The sequence below is a fragment of the Sinocyclocheilus anshuiensis genome, unplaced genomic scaffold (assembly GCF_001515605.1).
Source record: "Sinocyclocheilus anshuiensis isolate Anshui unplaced genomic scaffold, SAMN03320099.WGS_v1.1 scaffold873, whole genome shotgun sequence".
In the NCBI taxonomy this organism is placed as follows: domain Eukaryota; kingdom Metazoa; phylum Chordata; class Actinopteri; order Cypriniformes; family Cyprinidae; genus Sinocyclocheilus; species Sinocyclocheilus anshuiensis.
The window spans coordinates 123,910-136,886 of NW_015557103.1; the positions used below are offsets into that span (position 1 = coordinate 123,910).

The window sequence follows — 12,977 nt, forward strand, 5'->3', positions numbered from 1 at the left end:
CGAGAGCGGAGCTTTTTCATTGGAAAACGCTCGCAGTGCACGCCAATTGCCCCCTCGGGGACATCGTGTGCATGCTCTTCACCCAAACAAACAACGCATGGATCATGTGTGTCATCAGATGTTAAATAACGACGACACGGATGCACACATCCTCTAAACGCTTTGCTAGTGCTCGCCATAATTATATGAATAGAGATCGAGCCCCGGTAGTTACGTCATGGCTGTCGCCGGCCAACGTGTTGTTGGTGTTTTTTCAATGTATGCTTCAGACACGGGTCACGACAAGGCGTTCCCCATAGCGACCCCTAGAGGACGCAGTTCGAAGTTCCCTTGAAAGGGAACTCACCTGGTCGAGCAAACACTCTCTCTCTTCCACCAGTTTCCTCAATCTGATCTCTGAAAGTTACAAATAAAAAAAAAGGTACAGTACAGCACATGAACCTCATTAAAAAAAGTGGGCAATATATCATACAATGAGACAATGTAGGCACTAAAAACAAAACAATTTATTTTGCAGCACAAAGTATACAAATTGGAGCAGTCAATTTAACATTTTAATTTATTACAATGAATTATAAAAAATGCAGTTAACGTGCAATTAACATGACCATAAATATCTGTCTAATGCATGGCTGGATTGCAAAGTAGATTGCTGTGGTCATAAGAAATGATAAGGAAATAAACAATGTTTTAATTTTTATAGCCATTTTATAATGTCTTTTTACAGTTTTATTATTTAATTAATTTAATGATATCATGTAATTAATTAAAAATGTTTAAATGTTAATAATATTTTATTTATTATTAATATATCATTGTGTATAAATAGAAAATGTGTATATGGGGTTGTTGTTATTATTATTATTATTATCATCATCATTATTATCATGATTATTATTACATTTGTACGTGTATGAAACGTTTTTGATATTTGCTTTTTATTTGTGGTGATTACAAGTATGACGACAATTACAGCATTGGTAAACATGAGTGCATGAATGCATTTAAATGTATATGCATTTGGATTTTTACGCATATAGCATTGCATATGTCTACCATGAGAAAATGTTTTTTTTTTTTTTAAATCAAGCTTTTTAATTTCAGAACATTGAAAGAAATGAACAGCTTTTGCATGCCCAAAACAAGTCTTGATTAGTCTCATTTGCACTGAAAATTTAAAGTACGTATGCAACATTACATCATAAGATCAAATTCTTGAGAAAAAAAAATCAAAATAACATTGTCGTAAACATCAGCAAATCAAAATGAGTCTGTGAAAAATTATGAATCAAAGCAGCTAAAGATCCTCTTTATCTTAAGCTTGATCTTAAAGAATGTCTGTGTTTCATTTTCTACACTCAGTCCACTCACAGTGACATACTGTTTACTGGTATGCATATTTACATCATCCGGCACTAAAAGAGCAGCATCCAATGCAACAGCTTCCTCACAACTATCGAGAAGGAACGCTGTGCCCTTGTGCTCTACTGGCATGCTATATGTGTCCTCCACGAACTGTAACTCTGGCTCAGCCTCTGTCTTTTGCTGGCTCCTGGATTGTGCATCATTGTCTCCTGTGGTTATAAAAATATCCACTTTATTAGACTTTGTGGGTTCAAACATAGATCTTTAGAGGTTTTAATGCCAGCATTGATTTCTATGCAGTTATTTTTCTCTGCTTAACCGGTCTGTGGTTCATATACTGTAATTTCAGATATTATCTGATTCTAAAGTTTAAATGATTATAGTGGCACATTTGGTGAAGTTTCTGCACTTGAATCAATGTATCTTTCATCCTCTGACCTGTTTGGTTTGGTTTTAACAGCAGTTATAGGTTCTTCACATTAATTGGTGTGCACTTTACCTGTGAGGTGTTAAATCAGCAGTCAGTAGATTTGGACTTGTGATTTTTTGAATATTGAGAGTTGGAATCCTCCTCCACGTACATTGACCTTTTACCGAGAACTGCCATTTCTGATTAATTTAGGGTCGTTGTACCTTGTGTTAGCTAGAAATGTACTTAATTATCTTTGTTAGGATTTAGATTAAGATTCTCCTGTGTCTGAATTTCCCCATTTATAAGAGTTTGTTAACGTTTGTGTACTAAATGTGCTGACTTCATTCTCAGATGGACAGATCTTTGTTTGGCCTCTGAATGTCTGTTATCTCCACATTTCTTATACTATAATTGACCCCAGTAATGGGTTTTGACACCTTCAGATCACTGTTCTCCTTCATTCTGACATTCTGAGAACATTTCTGGGATCACTTCAGATTGCAAACAGTCCAGTTTCTGTGCCTAAGAGCTTGTAGCCCTCTCTCTTTTAACTTATTTTTTGGGGGATGCATTCAGTATACATTTCCTCATTTAATAGATTAACAAAGGAAAGGCTGATCAGTGGAGAGATAATTCCAGCAGAGATACCCTCAGATGTGGATAACAAAGAGATTGATTCTGTTGTTGTTGACAACTAAAAATGTACATTTCTGGGTATATTGAGAATGGAATGAAGCAAGCAACATTTAATCAAAAACAATAGCAAGTTTAATATTTACAAAGAGCCTCTCTTTTAACTTATTTTTTGGGGGATGCATTCAGTATACAGTTCCTCATTTAATAGATTAACAAAGGAAAGACACCAAAAAGATTTATCTCCACCATCTTGAACTGTGCAGTCTCACCATAGTTTTGAGTAATCTCTGACTCTGTGCTTGATGTGCCGTTCTGAAGCTCTGTCTGCAACATTACTGACAATGAGATGAGACGCCAGATGGAAAATACCACTTGATTGGATTCAAAGAGCGAATCACAATTACGATTCCATTAAAACAGAATGGCACTGAGAATAATTGGATTGATTTTGTTAAGCAAATGGTTGATCTTGATCGAATTAAAGGCTGATCAGTGGAGAGATAATTCCAGCAGAGATACCCTCAGATGTGGATAACAAAAAGATTGATTCTGTTGTTGTTGACAACTAAAAATGTACATTTCTGGGTATATTGAGAATGGAATGAAGCAAGCAACATTTAATCAAAAACAATAGCAAGTTTAATATTTACAAAGAGCACTGGAAACAAAAACGTTTTCATTTAATGTTAGATCTTCTAATCTATACAGTTATTACAGTTTTGCATTTTTATTTAGTTTTTCATTTTTATTATTTTTCACTCTATCATTGTAAGTTTTAGAGGTGTTTTTTCAGACTTTTCTATATTTTTTTAATTTATTTTATTTTATTTGTATATGTTTGTGCTGTTAACTGAGTTAATGTTAACTGGAATAATTTAAAGATGTTTAATAGCATTTTTTTTTCAGTACAGTCTAGACTTTTTAGTGGCACTTATAGTGGCATTTTCATGTTCAGTGCAGCTGGATTCAAGTTGTATAATACCATGTATCTAAAACTGACTATAAAATTAATTTGTGGACATTTTTATTTCATCTTAGCTAGTTTTGGAGATTGCTTTTTCAGTTAGTTTCAGTATTTTCCAGTTATTTTTTTTTATTTAGTTATTTTATCCTTATTTAATTTAACACAATTTTTTTTCATTTTCACTTAGTTTTGTCTCATTTATTTTAAGTTTTCACTAAATGTTTTAATTTAGTTTTTGCTTTTCTTGCAGCATATTTGTAATGGTTTCTACAATTAAATAAAACATTGCAAATGTGCAGCAACAAAACACCATAAAAGTTAAATTGTAATTTTGTAAAATTGCAAAATAGTCATCATTTGACTACAATTAAGTTGCATATAAATCAGCTGCAATAGCGGATTTGTTTAAAATGCTTCGATTATGAGTTACAAAATTCTTGCAACCGTTTGTCTTACCTAACATGCTGTCTCCACTCATAATGGACATGTGAGAGTCTTGATTCAATCGGGAGGCTGCTTCCACATCAGCATGCCCATCAATCGTCCCGTCTGCTACCTCCCCATTGGTGGTCACCTCAGATCCCAGCACAATGCCATGTTTCTGTGAAAGAATACAATCTGATGTCAATCTTCCATTTATTCCATCACTTTATTATGGTCCTTTGAAGTAAAAAAATAAATATGCTAATATAATGACTTCTATATCTTTGCTGTGATTGCCAGTATTCCTTCTATATCTCTACCTTCAGAGCATCCCTAAGCCGGCAAACCTCGTCCCTGAGTGCCTCCCGTTCATCATGGATAATGTCTGAATATTTCTTCTGCCTCTCTAAGGCCTTAATGTGGCCGTCCGCAAAAGCCAACAATCAAGAAAGGGAAGAACAAAGGAGTAAAGGGAACACATACGGTTTGGAAAGACTACAAGGGTCATGTGACACAGTATCAAGCATTCAGTTGTTTAACAAGTTATTAGGTTAATAAGTTACACAAGCTAAAGACTATTTAGGGAATAAAAAGATTTTTAAAAAGTGTTAAAATACAAAAGAAAGAATAGTTGTGATATGATTAATGGAAAATGGCCATGGAAGGTAATTGTACCCGGATCTTTTTATCTTTCCATTCCAATGTTTCTTGCAAGTCAGCGATCTCTCTAAAATAGTCCGCCTGCTTCCCACGAGACTGTTGGGCTTCCTAAGCCCCGGCCGAGGTCAAGCAGAGGAAAACAGATGGACAGGTCAAAGAGAATTAAGAGGAAAATGTGAGAGAACACAGAATCCATCTATGTCAGGAAGACAAAGAGTCAGAAGAGCTTTGAGTACTCTGTCATTTACTGGAGATGCTCACCGTCAGCAACTCTTCACTCTGCCTCAGTGTTTCCTTCATCTCCTCAAACTGGAACTTCAGGACATTGTGGGCATGACGCTCTCGCTCTAAGTCCTAACAAAAATTAGAATGAAAAAAATACCCGTAATTGATGAATTTGATTGCACTAAAAAATTTAGTTTGAATTCCTAATCATTAGTACTCACTTTCACAGTTATTTGAACAGTTGTCATTCTACGATTTCTTAGAAGTAAAGGACATACTCTTGACTTCATAATGATCATCTTTATGACTGTGTGCAGTTCAGATTATTTCTAGTATATTAACAGTCTACCTATCCTTGTGTGATGCTCACATTACTTCTATGTGTATATTGATTGTTTATATCTTTGTGTGCCCTCCTCTGCTAAGCAAGTTAGTATTGAACCCCCCCAACTGTTTATGAAATACTGTTTTTTCATACCATAACATAAAACTTACCACATAGTTGAGCTGCCACATAGTTCAGTTATGATTAGTCTTAACGCTAGAATGCACAAACCAGGTCGAATTGTGATTTTTGGAGTATTTTATCAACAAAAGGGGGTCAAAATGATCCCTGTGCATCAAGGAATTTTGACTCACCATAACTGTTTTTGTGAAAAGTTTTGATTTAATTTTTTCAATAATTAATCAAATTTTTTAATATACTCTAAATTTTGGATGATGACTATAACAATTTTTTTTAAGAAAAATAAAAATGTATTTGTAAAAGGGTCAATTATTCTATAGGATTTTCCTTTTTTAAGTGATTTCACCACTTGACAGTCCTTACTCTGGTTTTCTCCTCACACTCTCTGCGTGTCTCACACAGAAGTTCCTCCAGCTCCATCAGAGTGTCTCTCAGTGTGTCCACCTGATACATTAGGTTTGTCTTCTCATTGTCCAGCTGAGCATTGGACACCATTGCCTTACGGTACTTCTCCTCCACCTCCACCAGGGAGTCCTGAGAGTAAACAAACGAAAATGAGGAAATTACATACAGATCATGGCCATTATGATACAGTATTATGAATAAACCTTCAAAATTACCTTCATTTCCCGTATGGAGGCCTCAGTGTCAGCTGAAATCGAGGTATCACAGCTTCCTCTTCGTGATAAACCTCCACCCAGAGATGCCAGAGTTGCAGCAGAGAGGGTGGAGGCTGTCCTGGACCCCTGAGGATGTAGTTTAAATGCTTACTTGGTTTGGTGGATCACTTTGTTGTGGTTTTATCTACTGTGATGTGTGTTTTTGCATCCTAAAAATAATCCTACTGACCTTTTCCAGGAAATCTGACCTTTCCTCCACCTATTTAAAAAATTAAATGTGTTCAGTAGAAGTTACATTGAAAAACCACCCAGATATATTTAGGATCTAAAACAATACTGGGCCATATTTTGTTCCATTTTTATCCACTAGAGGGAGCATGGCACAAACAAGATTGATGCTAATTCCACATGATACTGATGATAGTGTGAGGAACAGGATATGCAGAGGAGCAAGAGTGCAGGATAGTTTTTGCAACACAGATGGCAGACGTGACTTTGAAAATGTAGAACTTAACCTTGGTCAGATATAGGAAAGGGAAGCTCACCACTGGACTGGCACGGGCTGAACTCGCCCTAGATGAGGCCCTGGAACTGGAGCCCAGAAAGCCATTGTAGTCTGAAGGCTGACCAGAATGCAGATATAGAGAAAAATTGAATGACGAGTAGATGTTAGCAGGAAGAAAGCATAAGAAAAAAATTATTGGAACTGACAAGTATAAAGAAGTTTTAGAAATGACACTATACCATATACACTACCATTCAAAAGTCTGGGGTTAGTACGATTTTTTAAATGTTTTTGAATAAAGTTACTTGGTGATGCTCAACAAGACTTGATCAAAAGATACAGTAAAAACAGAAATATGTAAAATATTATTACAATTGAATATATTGTAAAATGTAATTTATTCCTGTGATGGTTGAATTTTCAGCAGCATCATCCTTCAGAAATTGTTGTAACATGCTGATTAGGTGCTCAAGTAACATTTCATATTATTATCAATGTTGAAAACAGTTGTGCTGCTTAATAGTTTTTGTGGAAACTGTTATAAATTTTTTCAGGATTTTGATGATAAACAGAAGGTTAAAAGGTTTTGTTTTTTTTAAACGGAACACTTCTTCAGCCTTATCAATGTCTTTACTGTCACTTTTGATCAATGTAATCCATCCTTGCTGGAAAAAATAAGTTTATTTCAAAAAATCTTTTGATCAGTAGTGTAAAGCCATGCCCATTCTGTAGGTCAAAACACATTGACATACACACAGCATTAGCGGGTTTCTGTGTGAAGGAGAGTCAGTCAGTCTGACTAGTAAACGACCATACTTTGACCACACAAAAGACAGAAATAAATTTAATCCAAGATGATTAAACATGCTTTACATACAGTACATACACCACCAGTCCCACTCTCATTACTAGGGGAAAACAGTAAAATGGGGGCTCCCAAACTTTCCTCAGAGAAACCTCATGACATAAACACAATAAACACCTAGTCAAGCCTGTGGTCTGAAAACAGAACCATGCAAGACGCTCAACAAGCCCAGACTGGCATTGGGTGTCAGGTCATGCCGCGGTCAGAGAGATAGGTAAGATCGGGCCTTACGCCTCTAGCGCTGGAGCCACTGAAACGCCTAGTGGCAGAGTATGAGCTCTCTTCATGCAGTGACCCCTGCAGACAGAACAGAACACCTCACCATACTACATTCACCTCACACACTCGATATCTCTCAGACATAACCACGGGTAACACAACAAACAAAAGAAAGCTTCTTTGCATTTTTACAGAACGTTAACACATTAGCCATCAAACTTAATGCACTCTGATGTACTCTGAGCACTTTTGGCATTACTAAACAAAGAACTGACTGCTGTGTTAGATGTCTGATTAAGAGACTTGACAACACATGTGTAACCAAAGAAATTCTGTGTATCAGGTTACTAAACTGCATGCAGGTTGCACGAGGGATTGAACACAGACAACACATGTCCCTAAATAAGATAGTTTAACCAAAAAAAAATAATTCTGTTACCATTTAGCTCTAAAGGTGTTCCAAACATAAAGCTAGAAATAGAGATATCAAGCAGAATGTCCAAGCAGCTGTTTTCTACAATGAAAGTCATTGTAACAAAATGTTTTCTTGTTAATTGCATTTTAATAAATTTATTATAAGCTGTCATTTAGATTTTTAAATATTTGAACTTTAAATGTAACATTGACTATCATGCTACAGTTAAAATTCTAATCAATTACTTTACATTACATGCTTTAATATGTTAGTGTACTTTAAAGCATAAGTGTACTTTAGAGCATGAAAAAATATTATTAAAACATGATGATTGTACTTTAAAGTAAAACATTGTAATAATGGCAATTTTCATGTTACAAAGTGCACCTTTTAAAAGTGTACTCAACTGTGTTAAGAAACAGTAATGAAAGTGGTCTTTTATTTCATTAATATTATCTGCAGTTAATTTTTTTTTTATTCAACTATTAAGATATGAGGTACACCACAAGAGCACATTCAATATAGTTAAGCGCATTTATTTTTCAAAATGGAAAGAATGGAGACAAGGGACAGCCGTGTTCTTCATTCACTTTCATTGTATAGAAAAGAACAGCTTGAATATTCTGCTAGATATCTCCTTTTTTATTCCACACACAAAAAAAGGTCATATGGTTTCAATGACAACATAATTGTAATTTTTGGATGAACTATATATTTATGATCATTCATATATGTGCCATGTATTCACCAAAATGAAACATGTGAACAAACAATCTGCATGTAAGGCTGCATGCAGATGACAACTGGAAACAAACCCTGTGACTTCTTGAACAGGGGGTTTCACTAAAAAGCGCAGAGGGCTAAAAACAAACAGAGAGGAGGAAGAAATATATATGCTCATAACATTGCATTTCAATACTACACATTCTTCAAGTAAAATAAATAATCTCTCTCCTATATATATATATATATATATATATATATATATATATATATGTTACAACAAGCTGATTTATTTGGTTTAAGGGTTAAAATTCTGTAGTCTATACAAACTTGTTTTAAAATGTTGTGCTTTGACTGATGGGATTCACACCAGTAAAGCACAACATTTTAAAACAAGTTTGTATAGACTACAATAATGACAGCTCACTGTTGCAGGTGCCTTGGAAGTATTTTTTTTCCCATTCATTCCATTTTCCATTTCTATTTTCAATAGCCATTTAAAAATTTCTACACTACAGAATTTTAACCCTTAAACCAAATAAATCAGCTCCCAGATGAATCACAACAGTACAATATTTGATTGAAATTTTTAAACTGTGTACTGTGTACTAACATCCTATACAATATTGAGAATGTTATAATCAAATCAGTCTGCATTTTAAAATATTTGAAAAATTTGGTAAAATTTGAATTTGCATGAAAGTATTAGCATTTAGCTACATTCATTAAAAATAAAAATATTATACAAAAATTCACCAGAAATAGAATATCATCTAGCCACATTTAACAATGTTCAACATGCTATGATTTGAGATTCACTAATTGTAATTATGAGTTCTATTTATTTAAGGCCACATTTACTGTTGTTTCGCAAATTTTCACAGCTGTATTTGAGAATTTGCCCCGTTTTATCTACGAAATTTCACTGAAATGTTGCTAATGTCGCTGCACCCTAAGATGCAGTGCTAGTTTCAGTAACAATTACTTCTCTGATTGGTGGATTTCACGGTGCTATTGTTGGTAATGTAGTATTTAAGAATATACAGTAATTAAAATAATTTATTTATTTATTTGTTTGTTTGTTTTTTGTTTATTATTTATTTAGCTAAAATCAGAATAAATAATTACAATTTTGAATAGGATTTTCACATCTAGAACCCCACTGTTGTGATCTGCTGACATTTGTTTGAAAATAAATGTTCCTGTGAGATGACTGAGGAAGGAGGAGCAGTCAAAATGAAGAAAGGATTATACAATAAAACAATGAAGAACAGAACTAATTCTAAAGAAAGATATAAAGAGGGATTGTTAGGGATTGTGAGAGGGACAGACCCGTCCATTTTGTAGTCTGGCTGTAGGCAGACTGCTGGTGCTGCTGCAGAGATCTATGTGGTTGCCCTACGGTAAGCAGAGGAGGACAAAAGGACAATGTGAGAAATGAAAAAAAAAAACAAAAAAAACATGAAAATAGCTGAGGTGACAGATTGCTGCACAATTGTGATTTGGCAAGAAAGAGTTTGAATGAATTAAAGAGGGAAGAAGCAGTGACAGTGCTCTTTGTGCAAAATGCAGCTACAAAGTGTTGCATCTGGCAAACTTGACGTTGCGTCTTGCTACAGACAACGTATCACCTGTGCGTTTCTGGATGTGGTCATTACCTGGTGTTGGATGATGGTCACGATCGCTGCCTCACATGTCTGGGCATTAAGCACGCTGATGTGGCGTTCGTGGATGAGTCATGTTCTCATTGTGGGAAGATGACCATCTCGGAGTTGCGGGCCCAGCTCAGTTACCTCAAAAGGGGCGGAGCTCCATTGCCTCTGCCTCAATCTAGTTCTCGTCATGGCGGCAGTCAGGTGGGGGCTACTTCAGGCAGTAGCACAGGTGGTCTGAGGGTAACAGTGATGGCAAACCCTCCAGGGAACCAACCCTCGGGGGACCATCGCTCCTCTTGCACTCCGCAACCAACTGAGCTGCCAAAGGAATGTGTTGGGCCCTCTACAAGGAGCATACCAGCAGTATCCTTCGGCGCTCCTCCCGATGATCGGATGTCGATCGCTGGGTGAGCCGGAGCTTTCTGGAGAGGAAGATTCGGCTGCTCTGCTGCCTTCTGGAACTGTAGCAATGCCTGAATCGGATCCAGAAATGACGGCTATACTTTCTCAGGCCGCCGTGTGGGTAGGGCTTGAGTGGAAATCTCCATCATGTCCCGAGCCCTCAAGGTTGGACGATTGGTTCTTCGGGGTGGCCCGCTGCGCCCCGGTGCCATTCTTCCCGGAGGTGCATGAGGGGGCTTACCAGGTCGTGGAAGGCACCCTTTTCTGCCGGAAAACGACCTGCTAACTCCTCCTCCCTCACCACTCTCAATGGTGGTGCAGCTAGGAGGTATACGGGGGTCCCCCTGGTGGAGCGGTCGGTTGCAATGCAGTTGTGTCCTGATACCACCTCCACCCGGCAGGGCAAACCGTACCTCCCCTCCCGGGTCTGTAGGTACTTGTCTGGTCTTTCCAGCGATGCTTATGTGGCCTGTGGAGAAGCTGCCTCCGCCTTACACACTATGGCGTTACTGCAGGTTCTTCAGGCTAAAGCACTGAGGGACCTGCACGAGGGTGGTCACGATCCGGAAGTTCTAAAAGAGCTCCGAACCGCAACTGATCTCGCGCTCCGAGCGACGAAGGTCACTGCGAGTTCTCAGGGTCGTGTGATGTCCACACTTGTGGTCCAGGAGCGTCACCTCTGGTTGTGTCTGGTCGACATGAGGGACGCCGACAAAGTTCAATTCCTTAAGGTCCCTGTGTCCCAGACCGACCTTTTCGGCGACACAGTCGAGAACATGGCCCAGCAGTTCTCGGCTGTGCAGGAACAGACTGAGGCAATCCGAAGTTCTGCCCCGGCGGGTAGCTGCTGCCTCCGCCCGTCCACCGGCTGCAGTGGCCCAGCCTGCTCGTCGGCGAAGGCGGCCCCCTGCGTCCACCCCCGCTCCCGTGCTACATCCGTAGCAGCCTCAAGCAAGCGGCACCGTGGAGCTGGGTGTAGGCAGGCTGGAGCAAGAGGCCTCGGGAGGGGCGACCCAGAGAGAGAGGGAACTGCTCTTTGGGGGATGGTGAATGCACCTCTCCCACCCCCAGAGGAGGGCCGGGTGGAGAATGAAGTTCTGAAAGAGCTCTGAACTGCAACTGACCTCGCGCTCCGAGCAATGAAGGTCACTGCGAGTTCTCTGGTCGTGCGATGTCCACACTTGTGGTCCAGGGGCGCCATCTCTGGCTGTGTCTGGGCGACATGAGGGACGCCGACAAGTTCGGTTCCTCAAGGTTCCTGTGTCCCAGACCGGCCTCTTCGGTGACGCAGTCGAGAATGTGGCCCAGCAGTTCTTGGCTGCAAAGGAGCAGACTGAGGCAATCCGACATGTCCAGCTACTGCCTCCACCCGTCCACCGGCCTCAGCACCCCAGCCTGCTCATCGCCGAGGGCTGCCCCGTGCGTCCACCCCCACTCCCGCACCGCATCCACAGCAACTTTGAGCAAGCGGCGCCGTAGAGCTGGGCGTATGCAGGCCTCCCCGCCTGTCCAGGCCCCCGTCAAACCTGGCGGTGAGCGGAAGAGCAAGAGGCCCCGGGACGGGCGACCCAGAGAGAGAGGGAACTGCTCGTTGGGGGATGGTGAATGCACCTCTCCCTCCCCCAGTGGAGGGTCGGGTGGAGAATCTGGTGGTCCCGAGGTTTTACCTTGAAGTGGAACCTGTTCTTTGAGTGGTGTTCTTCTCGTCGAGTGGTGTTCTTCTCGCCGAGAAGACCCCCGGAGATGCCCGATCAGGGTCGTGCTTTCCTTTTTGCAGCAAGGGTTGAAGAGAAGGCTGTCTCCCTCTACCCTTAAAGTCTATGTCGCTGCGATTGCTGCTAACCATGACACCGTGGAAGGGAAATCGGTAGGGAAGCATGACCTGGTCATTAGGTTCCTTAGGGGGGAGAGAAGGTTAAATCCTCCCCGGCCCCCCTCTGTACCCTCTTGGGACCTGTCTCTAGTGCTCAAAACACTACAGCACGGCCCATTTGGGCCTTTGTAGTCAGTTGAGCTGAAGTTTCTATCAATGAAAACTCTGCTCCTGCTTGCACTGGCCTCCATCAAGAGGGTAGGGGACCTGCACACATTTCGGTTGACGATTCGTGCCTAGAGTTTGGGCCGGCTGACTCCCAGGTAATCCTGAGGCCCCGGCCCAGCTATGTGCCCAAGGTTCCTACTACCCCCTTCAGGGATCAGGTAGTGAACCTGCAAGCGCTGCCCCCAGAGGAGGCAGACCCTGCCCTAGCTTTGCTTTGTCCCGTCCAAGCCTTGAGATGGTACGTAGACCAGACACAAAGCTTTAGGACCTCAGACCAGCTCTTTGTCTGTTACGGAGGCCGGCAGAAGGGGAAAGCCATCTCTAAGCAGAGGATGGCCCACTGGATTGTGGATGCCATCACCCTGGCTTATCAGGCACAGG

At 40.0% G+C, this 12,977-nt stretch overlaps 1 protein-coding gene across 11 annotated transcripts in view; it reads right to left on the bottom strand.

Moving 5' to 3' along the window:
• The window catches only part of LOC107677622 (leucine-rich repeat flightless-interacting protein 2-like), a 42,136-nt gene that overhangs the window by 4,244 nt on the left and 24,915 nt on the right, over positions 1 to 12,977 (bottom strand). For 5 of the 11 annotated variants that reach the window (XM_016472587.1, XM_016472586.1, XM_016472583.1 and 2 more), the window contains 12 exons: positions 9,831 to 9,896; positions 8,591 to 8,635; positions 7,373 to 7,438; positions 6,317 to 6,394; positions 6,001 to 6,030; positions 5,772 to 5,897; positions 5,515 to 5,685; positions 4,722 to 4,814; positions 4,476 to 4,568; positions 4,121 to 4,213; positions 3,834 to 3,978; positions 347 to 396 (listed from right to left, as the gene is read on the bottom strand). In XM_016472587.1, the coding sequence (XP_016328073.1) occupies positions 347 to 396; positions 3,834 to 3,978; positions 4,121 to 4,213; positions 4,476 to 4,568; positions 4,722 to 4,814; positions 5,515 to 5,685; positions 5,772 to 5,897; positions 6,001 to 6,030; positions 6,317 to 6,394; positions 7,373 to 7,438; positions 8,591 to 8,635; positions 9,831 to 9,896 (1,056 nt within the window). Of the gene's footprint in view, positions 1 to 346; positions 397 to 1,102; positions 1,575 to 3,833; positions 3,979 to 4,120; positions 4,214 to 4,475; positions 4,569 to 4,721; positions 4,815 to 5,514; positions 5,686 to 5,771; positions 5,898 to 6,000; positions 6,031 to 6,316; positions 6,395 to 7,372; positions 7,439 to 8,590; positions 8,636 to 9,830; positions 9,897 to 12,977 lie in introns of those variants that run through there. The other 6 variants (XM_016472588.1, XM_016472582.1, XM_016472581.1 and 3 more) reach the window with 6 other exon arrangements.